A 25,175-nucleotide genomic window follows, 5' to 3' on the forward strand; every position below is an offset into this window, starting at 1 on the left:
TGGGTAAACAACTCGTACTGTTTCTCGTATTTTTCTCGCGATTTGAGAGGCAGCAATTGCAAACTAGCCATGTTGGCGGCTTTTAGAACATCTTCCGGAAGTTCATCTTCAGTGATATCCATTATTAAAATAGTTTTTTTAACTTAAATAAGTAAGAATAAATACTGTTGTAGACTTTAAATTGCATATAAATGCGTTGTTTGACAATGAGCTTTGGTTTCTAAGGAAACAAGCCTCATTTTCAAAGACAGAGACAAGGTGGTTTATTTACCTAAACTGTACGGAAGAATAATGTGAAAAAAGTCGTGTTTTTTATATGAAACCCCTGAATATTATTAAATTTTTGAATTCTACGCAAAATTCTAAGCAGATTTTATGTATAATAGTCTATATAAAACCAATGTTGCAAGGTATAATCAGCATTTTAAAAAGTGTGCGGGAAAAAATTTTTTTCGCATAGTGTGCGGGAAAGTGCCACTTTGCACACACTTTTACGTATGCAAAGTAGCTTATTTGCAAACATTCGTAGAAAAACAGTATTTTACTGTTTATTTATTTTGTCTTTCTAATTAAATAGAAAATTTTTCTGTGTAACAATATGGAAAGACTGCTTGATACGGATCTGGAAAAGGTAGTCATGGTAGGTTGCAGATTATACAGTGCATTTTTTTTAACGCGCAACATAGGATTTTACGTGTTAAATTTTTAAGCCCATGTTAGACCATGATATTTTGGAACTACAAGTATAAAACTTGACGGGTGGCTGTTTCGTACCCTGAAGCTTAAGTAAGTTTACCAATTCGGCCTAAAAAGTGTTAAAAAGCTTGCAAAAAATCATCTTTTTTCGAAAGGTTTTATCGTTTCATACTCCCTGTATGCATTGTTGTTCTTTATTGTTTTTGATACTGGCACGGCAGGTAGCAGGTAAAATTTGGCGTAGAAAGTAAAACAGGGTGATCATTAACTTTATATCAAGAAAGTTAAGAACAAAAGAAGTATTTTTATAAGTGAATTGTTTAAAGTGACCTCCGTTTGAAGCCAAACAGTATTCCAAACAATCATAAAATGCCCTTTTGACGTTCAAAAGATGTCGGGTCGTGATGCAGTCAAAATATGTCACTTTACCTGCTACCTGCCCTGCCAGTATAAAAACAACAAGGAACAACAATGCATACAGGGAGTATGGAACGATAAAATCGTTTCGAAAAAAAATGGTTTTTCTCCAGTTTTTAATCACTTTTTAGACCAAATTGGTAACTTACTTAAGCTTCAGGGTACTAAAGACACACCCGTCAAGTTATAGACTTGCAGTTCCAAAATAAAATGGTCTAACATGGGCTTAAAAATGTAACACATAAAATCCTATGTTGCGCGTTAAAAAAAACGCATTGTATGTTAGCATACTATTCACAGTTATTTAATTTGTTATATAGGTATTATCTACAGAAAGAGCATTTTTTTTTTAGGATTGGCTAACTCACTCTGAAACTGTTGTGTTAAGTAGTAGCAGTAACGAGTAAAGTAGTGATGAGGAGGTTTGCAAATACACCACAACAAAAAAACGACTCAGGAGGTAGCAAATACCCCGTTTGTGCATTAAGCCGAGACGGGTCTCCATCTTTGTCCCCCACATTCGCCTACTGCGCAATTTAATGAAACTTCGGAAGTTAGTCGTAAAACAGTTTTGTTTATATTTGGTGGTATGTGAAGTTAGCTAAAAACCGAAAAGATTTGTTGTTTTTGTTTGTTTTGCTTTTCGGTCCGTTAAAGGTTAATTTTTGCAAATTTAAATTAGTTGAATTATTATTGACCAGTGGATTTGTGAATAGTGGGCAACAGCCAATGAATAAAAAAATATAGCAGGAAGGAGCAATAGCAATCAAAGAAGGGGACAAAAATCGTTCAGTATGGCGGCCGTAAAGTGTCAGAAAATCAGTGACGATAATCAATCTCCTGTTGACCACTATTCACAAATCCACTCGTCAATAATAATTCAACTAATTTAAGTTTGCAAAAATTAACCTTTAACGGACCGAAAAGCAAAACAAACAAAAACAACAAATCTTTGCGGTTTTTAGCTAACGACATATAGTCCAGGGCACTAATGGGAGCCATGCACGTCATCAGTGAGTTTGACGTTTTGAAAATGCATTCGTATTGCTTAGCGATTAGTTGCGACCTGTAGCGCTCTTTCTAACGGGACGGCGTCATTGGGCACACTCGTCAGCTGGTATAATCGACATCGGGCACACTCGTCGATGCGCCGGTAGACTAGTTTATGACTGCCCGCACCAAAGTAATTTCATATCGTATTTAAGATAGGTGTTATTTTTTAAATGTAATAACTAAAAAAATGCTCATGTGAACCTATGCTAACCCAGTGGCCGATTACATAAAGTATCAGTAAGGTGGTTACATCGAAATGGTTATTTTTTAACTAAAATTAAAAAAAATGCTAGGTGAACCTATGCTAACCCAGTGACTGATCACATATAGTAATCAAATAAATACTGTCTTGTTCTCAACATCTCAATTTCTAATGTTTTTTTTGCATAATAATGTATTCTATATTATTAGTTTGTTTACTTCCAAATTTTCTAAATTGGTGCAATCCAACCAAAGACGTCATCCGACTACGTTCGGTTGCGTTCGGTTTCGATTATACCTCTTGACGATTAGACCACAGTATAGACCGTTTGCGCGTTTCCCCTTTCTAACACGCGCTTATTAACTGAACGCAATTCTGACACAAACGTGACCTTCTCGATCTCGACGTTGTGGTTTAACTGTGGTTTAACGAGTTGTGTGCGTTGTTGCCAGATTGCTAGTTGACCGTTTCCTGTTTTTGTTTTTGTTGTTGATGACTTAACTAAAAACGGCTTACAGAGAGAGACAAAAAAACTCAATATTGACTAATATTGTTATTCAAAATTCTCTGTTAAAAAACTGCGTCAACTTCTATTTTTCTTTTTTTCTATTCTTCTAAGTAAATAAAAACAAAATTTATGTAAAGTTCGTGTTTTAATGAAAAAACTAAACATCTGGCAACGAGGCGCGTTAAACGTCAATGACGTGCATCGGCCGATATATTGCCTTCTACTATATCATCAAATATAAACAAAACTGTTTTACAATTACGACTAACTTCCGAAATTTCATTCAATTGCGCAGTATGCGGCAGTAGGCGAATGTGGGGTGAAAGATGGCGACTTCCGTCTCGGTCGCTTAATGCACAAACGGGGTATTTGCTACCTCTACCTCTATCAATGAGTAAAAAGAACAAGTATCAGGAGGTAACAATAATACAAATTATAACCCGTTTGTGCATTAAGCGAGGGGGACGGAAGTCCACCATCTTTGATTGCGCATTCGCCTACTGCGCAGTTGAATTGACGCAAAGTCATTGAAAGTTTGGAGTTTCAAACCCGCAAAAATTTGTTGTTTGTATTTGTTGTAGTATAGTGTTAGTTTGTTTTGTTTGTTTGTGGTTCTTTAACAGTTGAGTTTTGCAAATTTAAATTAAGTTGTACAGTAGACAAGATTAACAAGTATTGACGGCCGCCATATTACTCCCCCCCCTACCCCTTGTTTCTGTCACCCACTTGGTTTGCTATTGCTCCTTCCTGCTATGTTTACATTTTTTTTATTCATTGACCTCTATACAATGGTGATCTGGCATCATGCTTTCATTCACACGCACCAACTTACTTGTGCAAGTTTGCATGCACAAGCCAATTGGCACAAATTGCATGAGCGTGAAAACGGACCTTTATACTGCGCATGCGCAGTATCGATAATTCAATCAATCTCCAAATCCACAGCCTACTAGAGGCCATCTTTTAAAGAATGGTCGACATAGGACATTGGCCGTATATAAGGTATTTGGGCTAAAGATGCATTTAATTGAAAAAAGAAGAACTGAAGTAATTCCACAATGTATACCATAACCTCAAATATTTTGTTATGATTTTTGATTAGAAATTCAAATTCAGTTCAATTCAAAATATCAAAATCTCTTTTACTTTACTGGTTGGTTTGTTAGTTTTTAGTGTTCCTTTATCAAGAGAACAAACTTGCTTGTGAATATCAAGTCTAAATGTTGGTAATAATACAGTATTATGTGGCTGTACCACTTTGTATATTTCCTAAACAGTTAATTTGAACTATTCCACCCTCACTCAGACTGCTAAGGATTGTTGAAATCATGTCAGGATTGCAGGTAGAAGATTTAGAAAAGAAAATTATTAATTATGGAACTCACAAACACATATCGGAACTAAAGGAATTGATTTTTGACTGCAGTGAAGAAGAGGTAAGTTGAGTAGCCACTCCACTGCTTTTACTTAGTTTACTCAGTTGTTAGCCTATTGGTACTTAAAGCATCAAAGGCCTCATTTGGTAGTTTAGACCACATTCCAAAAACTACTTTCAATACAGGGTTATTCAGGTTATTTGGCACTGAAGATTGTGACAAAACCGAGGACTAAACTATATTTTGTGACTAACTTCGTTTAAAATACATTTGATTTTGCGATGAATATAGGCCTATTGGAAGAATATTTTTATTATGGGCAGGGTGGTGTTTTTTTAATGGTTTTACTCCATACCCTGCAGACCTAGATAGAAAAAAGTAGCATATGTGTTCCAATCTCTTTTTTTGAGCTGTCACAAACTAAATTGTTAATTTTTGAACCTCCTGTACCTATTTAATTTCATGTGCTATTAAAGTTATCAAAAAACGAAAAATGGTTTTCAATACAAGTTTTCACCTAGAATCCAATGGTGTAGCCAGTTGCTGTCAGTTTTTGTGTATTGTTTAGTTTCTGACGTATGACAGTAAGTTACATTTGGATATTTTTACACCTATACAGGGTAATTCAAATTTGACCCTCACCATTGGGATTTCAGAAACTATAAGAGATACGAGAAACTTTAAATTGGAAAAAAAATTGGAAATTTGATTTTTTTTTTAATTTATTTCTAACCTTATTTGAAGAGATATCCCAAAACTAAAAGCCACTTTTTCCCAGCTATTCGATGATGGATTCAAATTTGCGACAAAGTTTCGTTTTTTGGAAGTCATCATCAACCAAGTGGTAGATACTGAAGTATTTTAGTGTACACACTTGAGGTATTATGAGTCACTTTGCCAGTATTATGAAGCATTTTGAGGTTTTTTTAAGGTATTTATAGGTATTTCAAAATGTCTTGTGGTATTTTTATTAGAATTTTGAGCAAAGTAAAGCCCAAGGTAAAGCCTCTTTCAAGAAAAATTTGCGATATGTTAAGGAATACTTTGCAGTAGACGATACTGTGTATCAAAACAACTAAAATGACTGAAAATTAAACAGCATAAGCACATATAATTATTATGGTAAAATCTTTGTTACATTTTATTGAGTTGAAACAATATTCATTACAAATTATTACAATAATTTACCAATTTTTCAACGTTTAAACTTACTGTTTTTGACAGGTGTCAACTGGACAACAGTGTTACAATCCTCTAAAATTGCATAATCAAAATCACGTGTCTCTTACAATTTCAGCTTTTACAACTGTATAATATAGTCTACATTTAATTTACCAAATTTAAAATTTAAATAAAGGTCACATGAGTAATTTTGACAGAACGCTCAAGTCATGTGACATGTATTTTGCAACTTAAGTTGTGTCTAAATTTAATTTATCTGTCTAAATTTAATGTATCAATTTTTAGACTGTGTTCTAAAGGTCACATGACTTTTTAATTTTTAATTTTTTAATTTTTTTTATTGAATCATTAATCGTTATGACATTTTGACCCTTGTGGTCGGTCTACCTCTCTTCATCAACTTTCTTTTTTCTTATGGGCCCTATATTGGATTTTTAGGCCACCAAATAGTACATACGTTTTATTTTGATTTTAATGATTTATAATAACTTATGATTTGCTTCAACAAAATAATTAAAATAAAAGCTAATTTTAGTTAGTTGGCTTTGAGTTAATGTGCGTTTTCGTGTAATTGAGGACGTTTTATGAAGATTACTTGGTAGTACTTGTCACATGCAATTGGCCTGAACATACTTATTCACAATGAGGAAAAACGAGGCAATATTATTTTAAGCTTCATCACAAATTTGATACTGTCAGTGATATGAGAGGAAGCCAACAGCCCCACATAACTTTATTTAGTTAAAACTTAACCAAAACATGGCTCGATTTGATGTTTTTCAAAATCCAATATTAAATTATTTAAACTTGCACTTAACATAAAAATATATAAGTAAATAGACATAAAAATATGAAATTTGGCAAAAAATTCCTAAAATGATCTTTCTCTTGGAAACATAAATGAGCAGTTTAAGTTAGAGATAATGCTAACAAATCTCTTCTTCTGATTAACCTAAATAGTCAGCAATGCTTTTGTAATTATAACATTTTGTGCGGCGGTTTCATTTCTAGATTATGCTTGACTTGCTCTAATAATTGTGCGAATTATCGTGTTTGACAAGTACTGTCCAATAATAACATTTCATAAAACGTCTCATTAACTCAAAGCCAACTAAAGTAAAATTAGTTTTTATTGAATTATTTTGTCATTTATGAAGCAATTCATAAGTTATTATACATCACTAAAATCAGAATAAAACGTACTATTTGGTGGGTAAAGAATCCAATATGGCGAATAATAATAAGAAAAAAGAAAGTTGATGACTGCCAAAAAACGAAACGTCGGGCAGCAAATATGAATACATCAACGAATAGCTGATAAAAAGTGGCAATGAAAAGATGGTTTTACTTTTGGGGTATCTCTTCAAATAGGGTTAGAAATAAATAAAAACAAAACATCTAATTTTCAGTTTTTTTTTTGGATATCTTCGGAAGTACTCGGAAAATCGAAATTTTTAAAACTGCATTTGGTTGAGCTTTAAATTGCCCAACTTTGCCCCAATTTAAACTTTTTCGTATCTCTTATAGTTTCCAAAATCCCAATGGTGAAGGTGAAGTTTGAATTACTCTGTATATTTTTACGTCATTAAATTCTGTTTCTTCTGTTTAATGCCTTTCAAACAAGTGCTACTTAATATCTAAAATAAATACCAACAATCCAAATGAAATTTGGCTATGTTAATTGAATTGTTACATGTGGTTTATGAACAGTTTTTAATTTGTTCCTTAAAAATAGTTTAATATGGATATGGCCAATTTATCTTATTAAGGCAACAATAGTGCTATATTTGTAACTTTGAATTTTTTTTTTGGTTAATTAACTTTTTTTAATTATAATTTTTGCAACCCATTTTTATTTATTCTAGGTGACCCAAAAAAAAAGTTATGATATCAAGGCCAATTTTTTTAAATAGAAACCCCTCATTTTTGTTATTGTATTCAGTTTTCTACAAAATTCTAATTATTTTTATATAACATAATATCCAGCCTACCAAAACATACTTTGCCCACTTAAGAAAGATTTATACTAATTATTATTATTACTATACAGGGTGGACCATTAGTAATGAGACATAGAGGTACAGCATATTCATGATATCAAAATAATACAATTTAGCTAAATTGTCCTATACCGAAAGTTAATATTAAGATAGATACAGTGTGTGAAAGTGGAAATTTTGTTGTTTTTTTTTTGTTAATTTGTTTTTTGATGTCATCTAGGTCTATTAATATACAGAGAGATGACGTAACTTGGAATAAATTCGCTATAATTAAATTGACTCGTTTTTTCAAATCACTGAAATAGGTCAACAATAACTTTTTCTTGCCCGTTTTATGATCCAATCCAGACATATACAAGGTGCGCCAAAAAAATGGCCCATAAGGTTCAGATTTGCCAACATTTAGTTAAAGGGAATGGTAAAGTTACCGGGAGGTTAAGCCTTAATAAAGAAAACCCAAGCCAACAATTCTTGCATAACATTTTGTACATATATATGTATACGAATATTCTTATTTAGATTATTAGTTTATTTTTGATTCATATTTTAAATTTTGAATTCTTATAGGTTTAAAAGATTCTAAAATTTTTATTGATTTTTTTATTAGGTTTAAAGGATTTTAAACGCTATCTGGGTGTTTCGATGCAAACCTCACAATACTAATGTTACGTTGGGACCATATGTTCATAACTATAAACACGTAGCAGTAAGTAAACCTTTATAAGTTCGATCATTCTTTATTTACAACAACTTTTTTTTGTAACTTATTTGGACTGTATTCTGTCAGCCCTGATGAAGGAATCAAATAAATTCCAAAAGCTCGGTAGCTTCAAAGTTTAATCTTTTATTCGAGCCCTCCTCAGGAATGATACCCTAAGAACTCCACCTTTCCTCGCCAACTAGTCGGTCAAGACTACCCTTCTCGTATTATTGTAATGAGTGTAAACGTACCTACTCATGTTTACAAGGTTGTCAATAAAAATATGTGATCAAAATTGGGTTTGTATTTTTAGCAGGCGTGCAGACATTGTTTCAAACTGAGTTGAAATAGTATGCCAGGTTTAAACGTAACAGTGCATAAAAATTGAACAGAAAATAGTATACAATGTAGGCAATAGTTGCACTACTACTGGCTATAAAGGCCATTTCTAGTATTATGATAAATGCATTAATTCAACATTGTATAGTCAGGAAAAGTATTATAGACATTTTTTAAATCGGATTTTCTGCCACGTTTTTAACAAATGGCTCCACTGTGCAACTCCTCAATTTGGTATCAGTTTTACTTCTAATATTGTTTTATTTTTATCTGGTTTCAGCTGGAAAATGTAATAAAGAGGACTTTACCTAATTCAGCATTTCCAAAACTATGGGACTCTTTGCTGAAAGCTTTTCAGGACACTACAAACTGTCATCAAAAGAGAATTAAAGTAGTGTTAACCACGTTAGCAGAACTGGATAATCAATATACCGTTTCGTCTGATTCATGTTCCAAGTTAATTCAAAGACTGTGCATGGATCTAGTTAAACTAAGAACGGAACATCTGGTGGATATTTGTAACTTCTGTCTTAACAGTATCCAGTCTAAGCAAAATGTAAAGAACAGGTATGTATTCATTTTTTTCTTGTTAGTTTACAGTCAGGCTACATCCACATCTCATTGAAAAGCTATGCCGGTTTGTTAGTTTCTAAAATATTATCTCAAGCTAGCATATGATGATTTATAAAATGACTGCATTTTTAAGAAAGTTTATTTTCTACAAGAATCTAGGAAAACTTGTTGGGATTTTTTTTTTACTGAATGAGTGAATGGGTATAACCCATGACAAGTTAAAAAAAAAACATGTTAGGGCCGTTTTCAATTATTGGAAATACTTTTCGAGAAAATCCACATTGTATGGAAATATACACTTTATCAGAAATTTAGGGTGGTGGACAATACCGGTCAAATCAGTTTCAGTCGTTGACCAGTAATTTTTTCTGGTCAATTAACTGGCTTGTATTATATTTTTTTTTCTAGCTGCAGTTGGAAAGATTTGCTTCCTGATACCATAAGGATTTTGTCTGAGAAAGACATGGTTGTATTTAGTGAGTTGGATTATCCAGGTCATGAATTTAAGACCACATTTATAACGACCCTTTGTTTAATGGACTGGTGTCCGGAGAAGACAACACAACTTGCAGCAATGTTTAGGTGAGTTACAACTTATGCATCTATTGATGTTTGAAATGGAGAGGTTTCCATTACATTATATCTAATACAGATAAATCTAAAAAATGCAAATAAACTCGATTAAGACGTATTTAGAAAAAAATAAATGACAAAAATGTACAGGGTGTCCCATTTCGATTCGATACTTTTCTAGGGTCGCTACTTTGCTTATTTTAAAAGATACGGGGTTGCAGTTTTTGCGACAGTGCGCTACTTGAAAATTGAAAAATATCACTTTTGAGGTACCCCCCAGTAAATCAGTTATCTTTAAAGAGGTCAAAACGGATTTTCATAGATATTTTTCCACAGAATCCGGCGGCGTAGTCAGTTTTTCTAGCGTCGTCGGTGATTTAATTATGATACAAACACTTTTTTTTTCTTAATGGCCCTGTAATTCTTTGTTTTTTTTAAATTTAAAATATTTTTTTTTGTTTGCTCCTTATTTTTGTAGTTTTGCTCTCTCATTCAGGTTAGCATTAAATATTTGCAAGCAAAACCAGTGTTTTCTTAAAGAACTTTGCTACAAAGTAAATAAGTTGGGTAAGACATTCAATGAGGTTATAAATGCAACTTACCAAATTTTTGGGCTGTGGCTACTGATAAAGTATCATTATCTCGATTTATATATACAGGGTAATTCAAATTCGACCCTCACCATTGGGATCTCGGAAACTATAAGAGATACGAGAAAGTTTAAATTGGGGCAAAGTTGCGCAATGTAAAGCTCAACCAAATGCAGTTTTAAAAATCTCTAAAAGCTCTAATGATCGTCCGAACTATCGTGTTTGACAAGTACTGTCAAATAATGACACTTTTTAAAACGGCCCATTAACTCAAAGCCAATAACTAAAGTAAAAATAGTTTTTATTGAATTATTTTGTTATTTATGAAGCAAATCATAAGTTATTATACATCACTAAAATCAGAATAAAACGTACTATTTGGTGGGCTAAAAATCCAATATGGCGCCCATAAGAAAAAAGAAAGTTGATGATGACTCACAGAAAACGAAACGTCGTGTGGCAAATTTGAATCCATCATCGAATAGCTAGGAAAAAGTGGCAATGGAAAGATGCTTTTAGTTTTGGGATATCTCTTCAAATAAGGTTAGAAATAAATAAAAACAAAAAATCAAATTTTCAGTTTTTTTCGGATATCTTCCGAAGTACTTGGAAAATCAAAATTTTTCAAACAGCGTTTGGTTGAGCTTTAAATTGCGCAACTTTGCCCCAATTTAAACTTTCTCGTATCTCTTATGGTTTCTGAGATCCCAATGGTGAGGGTCGAATTTGAATTACCCTGTATATATATATAAATAATCTTTATTTTCAACAGAAAAAAGGCTATCGACCACTTGGTCTTTCTGCCTATGTTTACAGTGGGATTTTTTTTTATAGTTTTATCATACATGTTAACTTATTCTAATTATTTACAATTTATTTACAAAAAAAAAAGTAGTCTTAGTTAAAGTGCTCTAGTAGGGTGGCAGTGGGAAAGAGGTAACGGGATTGTCTGGTTGGTCTTGTTATGCACAGTGGGTTTATTATTGTCCAGTTGTTTGGATTATTTTTCCATTTGTTTTGTAGTTGTATAAGTCCCTCTGTTATTTTGGTCATGTTTGTACGTTCGTAGAGAAGTTGGTTGGATGGGTTGTGTAGTGGGTTTTCTGGGTGACTTATTTTGGTTATTAGTCTTAGAGCAATCTGTTCCGTAGTCTGAGTATATCTTTTAGTTTTGTCAGTAGCGTTTGCTCTAAGTAAGTGTCCGTAGTCTAGAATATCTCGATTTATTTTCTTTTTCTTTGAATTATGTGAGTAGTAGCTCAAAATTATTACTAAATCAACTTGTTTTGATTAGAGAATGACGGACGGCGATTTGTTATGATTTTGAAAGGTCGGTAGCAAGGCCGGACATTTTTCTTAATAACCGCTTGGCGCGAGATTTAAAATTTCCGCATTTTAGACTCGTTTTGCGTCTTAATGGTCAAATCTACGGTATTGAAAAAATTACAAGTTGATAGCCGAAAATGTGCTCTACAACTTTTATCTAAAGCGTTTTTCCATTAAATGAAAAACACCGTACAGGCGCAAAAAAATCAAAACCGTTTTCCCATGTTAATCTCCCATGTCCAGGGTTTTCCTGGACACCTGGTATTACATTCTCAGGTGAAAAGTGTTTGATTTCTGTCGAGAAATTAGGCATATAGTATTAGAATTTTATCTTGAGACAAAAATTAAACTTTCCATTGTGGTTTGTATACTATTTTATTTTCAACCATTTATCAGAATCTTATCAAACTTTTAATAAATCACTCAGTTGAAATATTGATCGCTAATGGTCTTGTACAGGGTGGGCAAATAAGCGAGGTAAGCGGCTGTACCTCCGAAACTAAGGATCGTAGAGAGTTACGGTAAAAAAATTTATAGGTTAAGTAGGCAAGGGAAAATGCTGGAAATTATTTTCAAGTTTCCAAGATGGCTACCAGAGGGCGTTTGCGCCATCTTGAATTACATAAAGTTACGTTTCTTGTGATTTTCCCCAATGAATGTAACAAAAAAGTATTTGCGTTTTAATGTTAACTTAAAGTCGAACATTTTTTGAAAAAAACATTTTTCTCTATCTTTCGAAATAAAGTGGTGGGGGGTATTTGAATGTTGTTTTAAATAAATGCCTGTAACTTCGAAACGTCTTTAATACATTTGGATAAATTTGGTATCATTGAAAAGAGCATTTCTTGGGCTTTTAGGTTTCTTCTGATAATGACAGTTGTGACCTAAACGGCCGCCGATAGAGGGCGTTATTTGATATTATAACCAAAATAATGGATTTTCTCAAAAAATTTAAATGCAATGATATGACTTTTTGTAGACTAGAAAATAGACAAATGACTAACCAATAAGCCTGCGCAAACCGCATCTTAATATATTTTTTTTTTTATTTATTTTTTTTTTTTATTTTTTGTTGTTTGAGTGTTTTTTTTTGTTAATTGATTTTTAGGTGTTTCTAGAGTCAATTTTTAATTTCTCATTTTTTGCTCTGTTTTTAATGACTAACCAAAGCCTGCGCAAACCGCATCTTAATATATTTTTTTTTTTTTCTTTTTTTGTTATTTGTCTATTTGTCTACAAAAAGTCATATCATTGCATTTAAATTTTTTGAGAAAATCCATTATTTTGGTTATAATATCAAATAACGCCCTCTATCGGCGGCCGTTTAGGTCACAACTGTCATTATCAGAAGAAACCTAAAAGCCCAAGAAATGTTCTTTTCAATGATACCAAATTTATCCAAATGTGTTAAAGACGTTTCGAAGTTACAGGCATTTATTTAAAACAACATTCAAATACCCCCCACCACTTTATTTCGAAAGATAGAGAAAAATGTTTTTTTCAAAAAATGTTCGACTTTAAGTTAACATTAAAACGCAAATACTTTTTTGTTACATTCATTGGGGAAAATCACAAGAAACGTAACTTTATGTAATTCAAGATGGCGCAAACGCCCTCTGGTAGCCATCTTGGAAACTTGAAAATAATTTCCAGCATTTTGCCTTGCCTACTTAACCTATAAATTTTTTTACCGTAACTCTCTACGATCATTAGTTTCGGAGGTACAGCCGCTTACCTCGCTTATTTGCCCTCCCTGTACAATAAGGTAGTATAGGTACGAGTAGTTATGACTTCAACTTCAAAGGGAGTAGTGTATTTGGAGTAATAGGAGTTTTTATTTTTGTATTTAGGGTGATTTTGTAAGAAATTAAAAACGATCAAAGGCTATGACTCTGATCGGTTTTCAATGATAAGTATGAGTTGAAGAATGTTTTTTTGCTCCTAATTTACTAGGTATGATAAATGCCTGTCAAACTAAATAACGTATGACGAAATAGTTAGTTACAATGTACCTAATAGCTAGAAATAGTTCCCGTGTGTGTAATTGATCTGAGTCTGTAAACTTTGTTATTCCTATTCCCACAAAAATGTTATTTGTGACTCTGATCTATTTTTCCCAGTACTCATCATATTATATTTTTATTTTATATTACAAATGAATATAATTTTTTTCTTTAGTGATATGTCGTTAACAAAGGATGAGCATTTGAGGGTCGTAGTCAAACTTACAAGTTACATGGAAAAGTTAATTCCACAAGAAATACCGTCGTTTGTATACCAACTTCTCACGTTATGTCGACACCAAAATGGCCGAGTTATATTTGCAAAACTGCAGCGTTATTTCGGATTGCGAATATACAACTGTAAAAATTTCTGGAAAGATGATAGCAGTTCCGAATCCTCTCCAGATCTGGACCTCATAGGTAAGCTTTTTCACTTTCCATATTTAAAAATTTAAAGTTTTTTTTTTGTGGGAATTGATTCTCTAGAATTTTGAAAGTCATCCTCATCAAATTGATTTACGTGTCATATGTCATTTTGGCGCTGCTTTTTATTTTCAATTTTTTTTTTAAATCCAATGACCTTTTTTATGGAAATTGATTCTTTTTAACTTTTAGAGTAATGGAAGAATAATTTGCAAATTTGAATTTGTCATTTTTGGCCTGTTAATTTTGAAAAATGTTCAAAATTTTCAGTGTTTTTTTATGGATTCATTATTTATATTAATTTAGTGAAATCTAAAATTGATTTCATAGTTGTAGCTTTTATCCAGTTTTTCTATTTTTAATTTTTTTTTAATTGAAGTCAATTTTATGCAATTATTAAAGTTATCTGACATTGATTTGCAATTTTTAGTTTGTTATTCTTACCCTGTTTTATTTTGAAATCGATTTTCTGGAATTTTTAGAATCATTGCCATTTTCACTCTGTTTTCCTAACTTCAAAAATTTTCACAAAAAAGTGTTTTTTTTTTTGTTAACTGATTTTTAGGTGTTTCTAGAGTAAATTTTTAATTTCTCATTTTTTGCTCTGTTTTTAATGCTTTTCAATTTTCAAAACATTTCATATTTTTCAAAGAGTGTTTTATACGGAAATTGATCCTTTGTAATTTTTATTGTAATTAATGTGCAATTTAAAATGTTTTTTATTAGTAATCTGGAATTTCTAAATCATTAAAATTATATGTGGGTTATCTGATATTGGTTTGCAATTTTTAATATGTTTGGTAATTTAGCCGTTTTTCTATTTTCAAATTTTTGGAAAATTCAAAAAGTATATTTTTTATGGAAATCGGTTATACAAGGTGTGTTCAAATTTTATGCATATTAGCATTACTTTCTCAAAAACTATAGTTGATAGAGCTAAGTAAAATGGAGGCAAAGTTCCGCAATTTATTGCTAAATAATTTAACAACAAAAAAAATAACTTTTTTTATTACATCTGGATATATCTGACAAGAACCAAAAAACTAAAATTTCTTTTTAATTTTTATACCACTTTAATTTACTATTATTATTAACTATTATATCGGAAAATCAATGGCATCTTCTGGAAGCACTTTTTTTATGCTCTTTATGAAAATAATTTTAGTTTTCAGCTCCGACGTTTTATTTTTTACATACCAACATATACATACTTCAAATTTTCAAATACGGACCTAAACTTTTTATTTCGTTTTGTAGTAGCTACAGACCTTCCGAAACCAATGATATGCCACACTTGTCAAAAAATTACACCTAGTAGCTATTTAGCTCTTTATTTTCTTTTTCAATAGGCATTTAGAATTCGTATGTTGTCTTAATGAGTAGATAATTTAGTTTGATATGATTTAATAATTAAGTTTATCGCTCTTTTATTTTACGTGAGTATCTGAAAAATAAATAATTAACCAAATACATATATTTTTTTTATTACTGAAAAGAACCATAGGATACTCTCTTTTTCGATGGAGCAATAAACCTAATTATTAAATTATATCAAACTAAATTATCTACTCATTATGACATATCAATTTCAATTGCTTAGTTTATTAAAAAACGTACGTACGTAAGTACGTTTTTAGTATTTTTTTTTCACGCATCATTAGTTTTGGAATGTCTGTGGCTACTAAAAAACAAAACAAAATAATAATTAAAATAAAAATGTTTCAAAATAAACTTGGAAACTATTAAAACCTCCATAAAGCTACAAAATCACAACATTTTCTTAAAATTAGTTCAGTCAGTTACAATTCACATTAAATATTGTTTAGAACTTTATGAGCCGGATTTTTGACAGATGTGACGTGAGTTTTCTTTAGAGCTTGTTCGATATGTTCAAATGCTGCAAGCTGTCAGACACCAGTCTATGAAGCTATATAAAAGTAAAAAAATCATGCTCAAAAGCGTTACAATTCTAATTCATTAAATCTACCCCTTTCTTCAGATCCCTCAATTTCTAGTTCCCCAAGACACTCCTCTGGTCTCCCTGTGCTAGATTTCAACCCCCTCTTAACCTGTCCACAATTAACTCCCACTGCTTAAATACTTACGTTTGCCTGGGACCCAAAGAACTCTGTTTAAATCTGTACTTTTGTGTCTCCAGTTTGAAGGTTGCTTAGGGTTTAATTTTAATTTTCATTCGTTAACTAGCCATGTCATTATTTGTACAACCCTATAATTTAGCTGTCGGATAATTAGTTTTTAGTTTTTAATTTAATTTAACTTTGGTTGATTTGTTTACGCTGTATTGTTTTGATGAAGTAGACCAACTATACATGTATTGTCGTCACCTGTCAGCTGTCTGTCATGTTCAGCTTTCGATCTTTTGACCTTTTTTCGCTTTTTGGGGGATTTGGTTTTTTTGGTTTTTTCGGATTTGGAAATATGATGCTGCCCCCCAGACTTCCGTTTCCTGTGGTGGTAGGAACCATTTTGTCCACTTCATGTCCGGCTGCACCCAAGCCATGAAGCCCCACACGGTCACACTACCTTAGTGAAAGAGAAAAAAAGGGAAAATTCTCCCCCCTTTTTTAAATTTTAACCTGTTCAGTGTCTAACTTATCTTATCTAACTTAACGAAGATACAGGGTGTCAAAGTTTTACTGAAAAAATAAAAATTTAATGATTTTGGCCAAACCACTTAAAGTAATTAAACAAAATTTTGTAGGTGTCAGTAGCTACGTGGAAAGGAAATTTTCCAAGAAACAACAATTTTTTTGCGTTTACCAGTGGCGCGCGTATAATTTTTTATTGAACAACATAAAATTTATTATTGAATTCCTTGTTCATTTCTAAAAATAAAATCCCTTTTATTATTTTTTGCTACGACGCACCGCTTTCAAGTAAAAAATAAAAACCGTCTTAATGCGTGCCTAAAATTAAATGCTGTTTTAATTTAAAATGTCAAATTATTAAAACTTAGTTCAAAGGCGGCTGAAATCTTTTGTTTTTGTTTATGTCTGTTGATAAGGAATAACCTGTAGTTAGTTAAAATTAAATTTATTTTATTAAAGTTATTTTTTATTTTGTTTTTTTCAGTAAAACATTGACACCCTGTATCTTCGTTATTGTTCATATTTCGAAAAAGCGTCAAAGGAAAAAAAACCTTATTTTTTGAAGCCCTATTCGCAGGTGAAAGGAAAGCACCAACTTTGGAATCACCCTGTATATTTATGGAGATCGACTCTGAGTTTTGCTTTCACTTAAATTCATTAAATGTTATAGGTTCATTACTTGAATTTTGCTTGAGACCTATTTTAAAAATCTTTTAAAAATTCAAGAACAAAATGATATCTGTTTTGAGATCAGCAAATCCATGTTGAGCGATAACGTATTAATAGCATTTTAAGTGGACACACGCAATAAATAAAAAAGTAGAGTTAAAGCAAAACTTCAATAAACCTAAAAAAAAAATTAGGAATTTTAGTGAAATCTGGCAACTATTTTAAAGCGTTTATGGGGAAATTATATTATTTACATTTAAGGTGGGCAACACTGCTCAAAAAGTAATTTAACAACAGTCGGAGTATCGGGCATTATTTTATTACTCTGTTTCTCTGTATTGCTTTTATAAATTAATTGATTGGAACAATTTCTTACATTTTTAGAGAACGCCGAAGATCACGAAGCTCTCGACGCTGAAAGTATGGTATTATTTCACATACAATCGGCCGCTGCATTGGGTCACAGTTGTATAAAAGATCACATAACGTCGCTAAAAAATGCGGAAAAATCACCAGACTTTATACTGCATCCTTCCCAACTTTTGGTGTTGTTTGCAATATCTACTGCTGCGCAGTACGAAGAATCTGCGTTCGACATTGTACGTCATGCCATTGTGAGATTTTACGTCGAACAAAACAAAAGAAGTTCCTCCTGTTGGTATCGGGAAATTCAAACCGCCTCGACCGAACCTGAGAAGTTGTTTACACAAATTATGGAGCTTCAGTAAGCTATAATTTGACAGAGTGTTCCTAAGATTACCGAAAAAAATGCTACCACAGTGTTCTTGATGGTTAAATATGACGATCTAACCCAACTAACTCCAAAAGTGGATAATGTCGGAAATTTTGATGCAATATGCTATTTATAAAAAAAATAATTACGAAAAACTAAAACGACTTTGACACTCTGTATCTCTGACATTATCCACTTTTGGATCAAGGTAAGTTGTTGGGTTAGATAGTCATACTTAAGTCTCAAAAACATGGTGGTAGAATTTTTTCTCACATTCTAGGGACAACCTATAAACTATTCGGTAAGGCTATACACTCATGCGTATTTTGGTGGCCATATTTACGATTGAAAGAAATTTCTGAAGGTCACGTAATTGTTCTCAACTATTAAATTTACCTACAATGGTCACCTGACTATTTTCAAGCATCGAATGGTCACTTGACTTTTCTTGCGGTTAAAATAGCATCCCTGAAGTCACAGGACCATATTTAAGGTCAGAATGTTGCTCTGAAGGTCACGTGATCATTTTTACGATTAACAGTGGGCCTAAAAAGGTCACGTGAACGTTTTCAAGCGTCTGATGGAAACTTAAAGATCACTTGACTCTTCTTACGCTTAAAATAGAATCTTAGCAATCACGTGACCATATTTAAAGTTAAAATTCTGTTATGAAGGTCACGTGATAATTTTTACGATTGAAAGGAATTTCTTTTAAGATTACGTGATTGTTTTCAACTATCAAATTCAACTACAACCGTTATTACGGTTAACATAGTATTCTTGTACCATACTTTATTTATACTGACAGGAAAGTGTTTTTTGGGTAAATTCCGCAAAAAAAAGTGAAGTAAAAAGAAACAAGGATGATAACCCGGCGACACGTGTTTCTGCTTTTTGGCTTCATCAGGTATGTAACTCCATCTGTATGAAAGGAGGTTCAAAAACCAACTAACATACTCATGGTGAAACATATACGGGTGTAACCTGGAAAAGGAGGGACAAAAAACAAACATGGATATCACAGACGGCCAGCAGCGACACAATTGTGATTTTCGCAAGAAGATCCACATATTGTGGACAACATCTCGCTTCAGCACGGGTGACGCTAAAGCCAACCGTTGCGCGTGATCCTACCCAAGGAAGTGCAAAACATGGAATAGTTTAACGCGGATGTAATGAATGACAAGAAAGTGTTTTTGGGTAAATTCCGCCATTCATTCCTGTCATTCATTACATCCGCGTTAAACTCTGCCATATTTATTTATACTTTTTTCATTTTTTGATCATATTAAAAGTGAAATGTTGCTTTGAAGGTCTGAAAGGTATTTCTGAAGATTAACTTGACTGTTTTCAATGTCAAAATAGCAACCTAAAGGTTATTATTAAACGATTAAAAGTCGGCCTAAAAATGATCACGTGATCGTTTTCGTTTATCAAATTTATTTATAAAGGGCACGTGACTATTTTTAATCGTTGAATGGAATCTTGAAGTACACTTGAAACTTACGACTTTTTGACGATTAAAATGGTATCCTTGCAGATACGTGACTCTTCTTTAGGTTAAAATAGCTACCTTGTAGTCACCCTATTGCCCTGCACATAAAGCGTAAAACAACAGATGGACTGGTAGTTTTACGGTAACTGTGATATCTCCGACTGTGATACAGTCGGAGATAGACCTAAATTTAAAGAGTGACCACGTAGTTGCCCTTAAAAGTAGATGTAATAGTTATTTACATTACTAGTGTGGTATGAGCTTTTTATAGTCACGATTGGGAAGCATTGCGACGACGATATCGAGTTGTGATCACACGATCGTCCATTAATTTGCCATACCACACGAGTATTGTACAATATTGTATCTACGATTAACACAGATTATCAGAATTATCATTTTTTAATTCTAACTTTGAGTTACGTAATGAGGGATTTTACAGTCTCTAGTGCGATAATGATTGTTTTATTGTACTCTTAGGGTGCTTTACCGATCTTCGATCTCGTCATCGCAATGTTTCCCACTCTTACTATAAAAATGCTCATACCACACTAGTAATGTAAATAACTATTATATGATACTTTCTTTACGTATACCAAAAACTAACAAATCTCGTTTGGCGACTATTTTTCGAGCGTATAGCCTTAACGATAAGCTAAGTTTTCTAACTATTTGTTTCTGATGAATCTAGTGAGCTAACTTTCTGACAGGTCGTTTGGTTTTTCAGGAAACGGGACTTTCTCCTAGAAGCATTTTCAAATTTTGGATTTAATCTTTTAAGCGTAGGCTCCGGCTTGGGAAGAGACATTATCGCCGAGAAACAATGGACATTAGGAACTGTAATAATGCTGAAACTTATTAAAAGAAAAACCTGCATCACTCCCGTTTTACTGAGGACGTTTTGTAATCATATTTTGACGAGGACTAGTTCCACCCAATACATAGGTAAATAATACTATAATATGGTTTGATAGAACATGAAAGCATAAATTATTGTCAATTCAAAACTTTGAAGAGTTTCATGATTTAAATTAATTACCTACAGAGTAACTCAAATTTGGCCCTCACCATTGAAATCTCTTAAAAACTAAAGAGTTACGAAAAAGTTTATAATGGGGCAAAGTTTGCGCAGTAGCTAAACCGTTTACAAACTATAATTATCCGAAGATATTCGAAAAAATCTTGAATTTAAATTTTTGGTTATTATTAATTTCTAACATTATCTACTTGAAGAGATATCCCAAATCTAAAAGCACATTTACATAGCCACTTTTTCCAGCTATACGATGAAAATCTAAATATGTATAATGTTCAAATTTGTCGTCCGACGTTTTGTTATCGGAAACCATCATCACCCTTATTTTCTCTTGTGGGCGACATATTAGATTTTTAGATTAAAAATAAACCCGTTTTATTTTGATTTCAGTGATTTATAATTTTCTATATTTTTTTCTTTGTAAGTCACAAATTTCAATAAAAAGTAATATTGTTATGACGAACAGCGTTCTTCTCTCCGTCGTACCAAGGATCTTAGTGTCAAACTGACTATAGGTTGTTGGCGCCCTTCAACTTATAACTTTAGTTGTTGGGACTTTTGATTTTTCGAATGACCAGTTTTTTTGTGCGAGAAATGATTATCACACTCAATTTCTATTTTCATTCCGATTTTATTAACAATTTTCTAACACTTAGTACTATAAACTAACTAACTTTAAGTGCAGGACAACTGCGGAGAGAATAAATAAATGCTTTAATTTTAATGATAGCGAAAGAGTATGATTTTGCACTTGGAAAGAATTATTGTGTTTCTTGAGTAGAAGTTTGTATAAGTTTGTAGTTTATACAGAGAATAAAAAGGAGATATATTGAGAGAGAGAGAGAGAGAGATATTAGTAGTTGTAAGTGAGATTCACTCCAAAAGACTGACTGTCCGCTCCATTTCCAACCTTTTTATCAACTTTTACCCCGCCTATAGGCCCTTCATACCGTTAGAATCATCCATGAGTTTTCAGAACTCTTCAAAGGACCAGTCATATAAAGCTCACAATTACAGGGGTATAGCATTATTTCTTATTTCGAGCACGTACTTGTAATGTAATTTAATGGTAGGTGTAGATGGTGACAGATGTTCTGCGACCTGATTTGATCTATTGTACCCCATCTTCTTCTGCTATCTCAAGGTTTCCTTGTTCATAGGAGCCCCTCAAGATTTAGTTCCTTTAGGAATTTCAGGATCTTGAGTGGGTCTGTTCGAGATATTTCTTCCACAGCCAGCTGGTGTAATCCCAGTGTGTTTAATCTTCTGTGGCATACAGCATAACACTCCAGCAAGATGTGGTGGGGCGTTTCTGGTTCTTCTCCGCAGAACCTGCAGGTACTGTCCTCTTCTTAGGTCTAGCCTAGCTTCCTTAGGTGTTTTCTGAGTCGACAATGACCCGTTAAAAACCCCGTTAATGCCTTGAGACTAATTTTGCTGAGGTTAATCAGTGTCTTCGATCTTGCTCGGTTAAAATTGCCGAGGAGATCCTTGGCCTGCCTCAGTCCTGGAAGTCTTTGCCAGTGCGTTGCTCTCAGTTCTTCTTCAGCTTTATTAAGTATTTTCTGGACATATGCTTTTCCAATGCTGCAGAATGGTTCTGACCCGATCAGTGGCGCTGATGCTCCTTTTCGTGCCAGAGTATCTGCTTGTTCGTTACCCTTTACTCCGACGTGCCCCGGAACCCAGAGGAAAGTTACCTTGTTGTTTCTTCCTAGATCATTGAGCTTTCCTAGGCACTCCAGAACCATCATCGAGTTGATGTTAGATGAGCTCAACGCTTTGATGGCTGCTTGGCTGTCGGAAAGAATCGCAATTTCCTTGTTCCGGTATTTCCTGTCGAGATTAGACTGAATACACCTTTCTATGGCGTGAATTTCCGCTTGAAAAATGCTAGGGAACTGGCCCATGGGTTCGGAGTATTTGGTGTGAGGCCCGTAGACTCCCGAGCCTGCTCCAGTCCCCTCGGGAGTTTTAGATCCGTCCGTATACCATATTATGGTATTTTTTCACAATGTTTGAATGGATTCTTTGCTCCAATCTCTCTTGGTGCTCAGTTCCGTTCGAAATTGTTTTTCGAAACTAAACTTCCTGATGATTTCGTCGGTTGGGAGATCGGCGAGGTGTGCACTGCCTGTAGGCAGTGAGTCCCTTGCACTGTGTGCTCTCATTTTAAATCCGGCCTTATCCAACCTGAGATGTGCCCCTAAGCAGTTCTTCTAATCATGATGTGGAGCGGTGTGAGGTCGAGAATTACCTCTAGTGCTGCCGTGAGGGTCGATCTCGTTGCTCCCGTAAGTTTCTGCACCTTCTCTAATGTTTTCCTTGTTGTGGCAAGTTCGGTTTTTCTGTGCCACACTACTGCGCCATATGTGACCATAGGAATACATCCATCGCAGTATTGATGGGTTACAACCCCACGTCTTTCCCGCAATGTTACTGCACACCATCAGTGATGACCTTGCCTTGCTGGCAATCCTTTCTACGTGGCGGTTCCAGATAAGTTTTGAGTCTAGGGTAAGTCCTAGATACTTAACCTCTTGCCGCCATTCTAAGTTTTCGTCGTTGAGTTTTGATGAGTTACATCTCAATCCCACTGGTAAACACCATCTTCTGGTGGTCTCTAGATTACGAGATCACAGAGGGTTCCTTCAAATTTGCCTTTTGCCATAATGACTATGTCGTCAGCATAGCCAAGACAACTGTAACCAGGACAAGTTACTCCGTTCCCGGTAAGAATTCTGAGAAGTTTGTCTACTACCACACTCCACATTAAGGGTGACAGGACCCCTCCTTGTGGACATCCTCGATTTGTGCTGATCTGAAAGTTGTTTCCGCCCACGTTTGTTTCAGCGGTTCTTGTAGCCAGCACGTACTTAGTCATAAACGAAATTAGGTTTATTACTGGTTAGGTACCCTATATTGAGAAATAAAGAAATTTTCCCGGGATTACCAAGCCCGTTTTTAGCAGTTTAAGAAATCTGGTAAATGGAAGGCAGTTTATTGTATGTCGTAAAAAACTAAAAGTCTGGGAATTCCTAAAACGTTCAGACTATGTCGGAACAATTGTCTTAGTTGACCTTGATTTTTTTTAATTTTGACAGTACTAGTACATACGACGAAATAAGTGATCCACACATCGATCGAAATCGAAAGGACAATAACTTTAATTCAAATAAATTTTCTGCTGCTCTTGCCTTTTCAAAGATTTCAAATAAACTTATTTTGCTTTTAAGTGAAAACAAAACACAGAGTAGATCTCCACAAAATATTTATTAAGTTTTTATCTGGCTGACATGTTTCGGGTGTATTTAGACACCCATCTTCAGAGGCTTAACTAGATTCACCGTCTGCTGGCTGTCATTCTACAAGGTTTGCTGAACCCAGGTGTACATAAAGTGGTGTTTGTTTTTTTTATTATACACAGGGGAAAAAAACCTTGATCAAAAAACCCAGTTCTGGTTTCAAGATGGCAGGTTGCTTGGTTTTTTATTCTCCAAGGGGGAAAAAACTTAATCAAAACCCAAGAGTTGAATGATGTCAAAACGGCATGTTTATCAAAAATGGAGACCAAGTAGATCACGACAGGGACGTCATATAACAAGAACCGGCATTCACAGAAGACATAAAATTACAGATTAAATTTTTTTTTTATATTTTTATTTTTTTTATTTTGCTTTTATAAGTCTTGCTGTGAAATCTGCAATATGGTTTTCAGAAGGCAAAGTTAGGTTAGAGGTGAGTAAATAAGTTTTTTTCATTTGAAAATTTTATTTAAATTGGAAATATCTGTAAGCCCCACTTTCAGTTTAGAATAACTTTATTCTAAGGATAATATCTATGGAAACCGTGAAATCAGACGCTGCTATTGGTCAATTCCGTCATTGCTATAGAAATTATCCTAAGAATAAATTTATTCGGATTTGAAAGTACCGTGCCTAAATCGACTAATTTTGTTTGACAAGTACCTACTGTCAAGTAGGTGTTCATACAAGAGACATTTTTTATGAAGTCAACAAAATATTAGGTTTTATTGAAATTTTTTACTAAATTACAAAGCAAAATCAAATCATAGAAAGTTATACATCACGGAAATCAGAATAGAACAAGTTATTTTTTCACCTATAAATCTAATATGTCGCACATTAGAAAAAAAAAAGTTGATGATGATGGCCGAGTGACGAAATGTTGGACGACAAATTTGAAGGCGTCATCGTCTAGCTGGGAAAAAGTGGAATTGTAAATCGGGTTTTAGTTTTGGGATATCTCTTCAAATAATGTCAGAAATTATAATAAAAACGAAAAATTGAGATTTTTTTTCGAAACTATTCAGATAATAATTAGAGTATTTAAAACTGCATTTGGTTCAGTATAGTTGCCGTTTTATGTCAAACGTTATTTGAAACTAATAAAGTTCTATGTGTTTCAGACTGTTTGTACTATCTAAGTAAAACATCACCATTATTGATGTTGGAGAACCAAAATTGCATTGTGGAAATGATTGAGAGTTTGATGCAAATTACAAATCAAGTTGCAATTCAATTAGTTGACGCTCTAACGCCGTTAACAAAAGTGTCCTCTGCGATTAGAGATCAGTTTATTCTAATTTTTAGAAAATGTTTATATTCAAGGTAAGTATTTTGACGTTATTCATTTTTTACACGACATAACT

General features: G+C 33.4%; 1 protein-coding gene across 4 annotated transcripts in view; it reads left to right on the forward strand.

Moving 5' to 3' along the window:
• The first annotated feature begins 3,944 nt into the window (after window positions 1–3,944).
• Window positions 3,945–25,175, forward strand: part of FANCI (Fanconi anemia complementation group I) — a 59,608-nt gene continuing 38,377 nt past the window's right edge. For 2 of the 4 annotated variants that reach the window (XM_081976865.1, XM_081976866.1), the window contains exons 1-7: window positions 3,945–4,312; window positions 8,754–9,040; window positions 9,455–9,628; window positions 13,714–13,958; window positions 17,624–17,963; window positions 20,195–20,412; window positions 24,933–25,134. In XM_081976865.1, coding sequence (XP_081832991.1) covers window positions 4,205–4,312; window positions 8,754–9,040; window positions 9,455–9,628; window positions 13,714–13,958; window positions 17,624–17,963; window positions 20,195–20,412; window positions 24,933–25,134 — 1,574 coding nt within the window. In that variant the 5' untranslated portion in view covers window positions 3,945–4,204. The remainder of the gene's footprint in view (window positions 4,313–8,753; window positions 9,041–9,454; window positions 9,629–13,713; window positions 13,959–17,623; window positions 17,964–20,194; window positions 20,413–24,932; window positions 25,135–25,175) is intronic. The other 2 variants (XM_081976862.1, XM_081976863.1) reach the window with 1 other exon arrangement.

The sequence above is a fragment of the Ips typographus genome, linkage group LG3 (genome assembly GCF_016097725.1).
Source record: "Ips typographus isolate SLU linkage group LG3, UJ_Ityp_2.0, whole genome shotgun sequence".
Taxonomy (NCBI): Eukaryota; Metazoa; Arthropoda; class Insecta; order Coleoptera; family Curculionidae; genus Ips; species Ips typographus.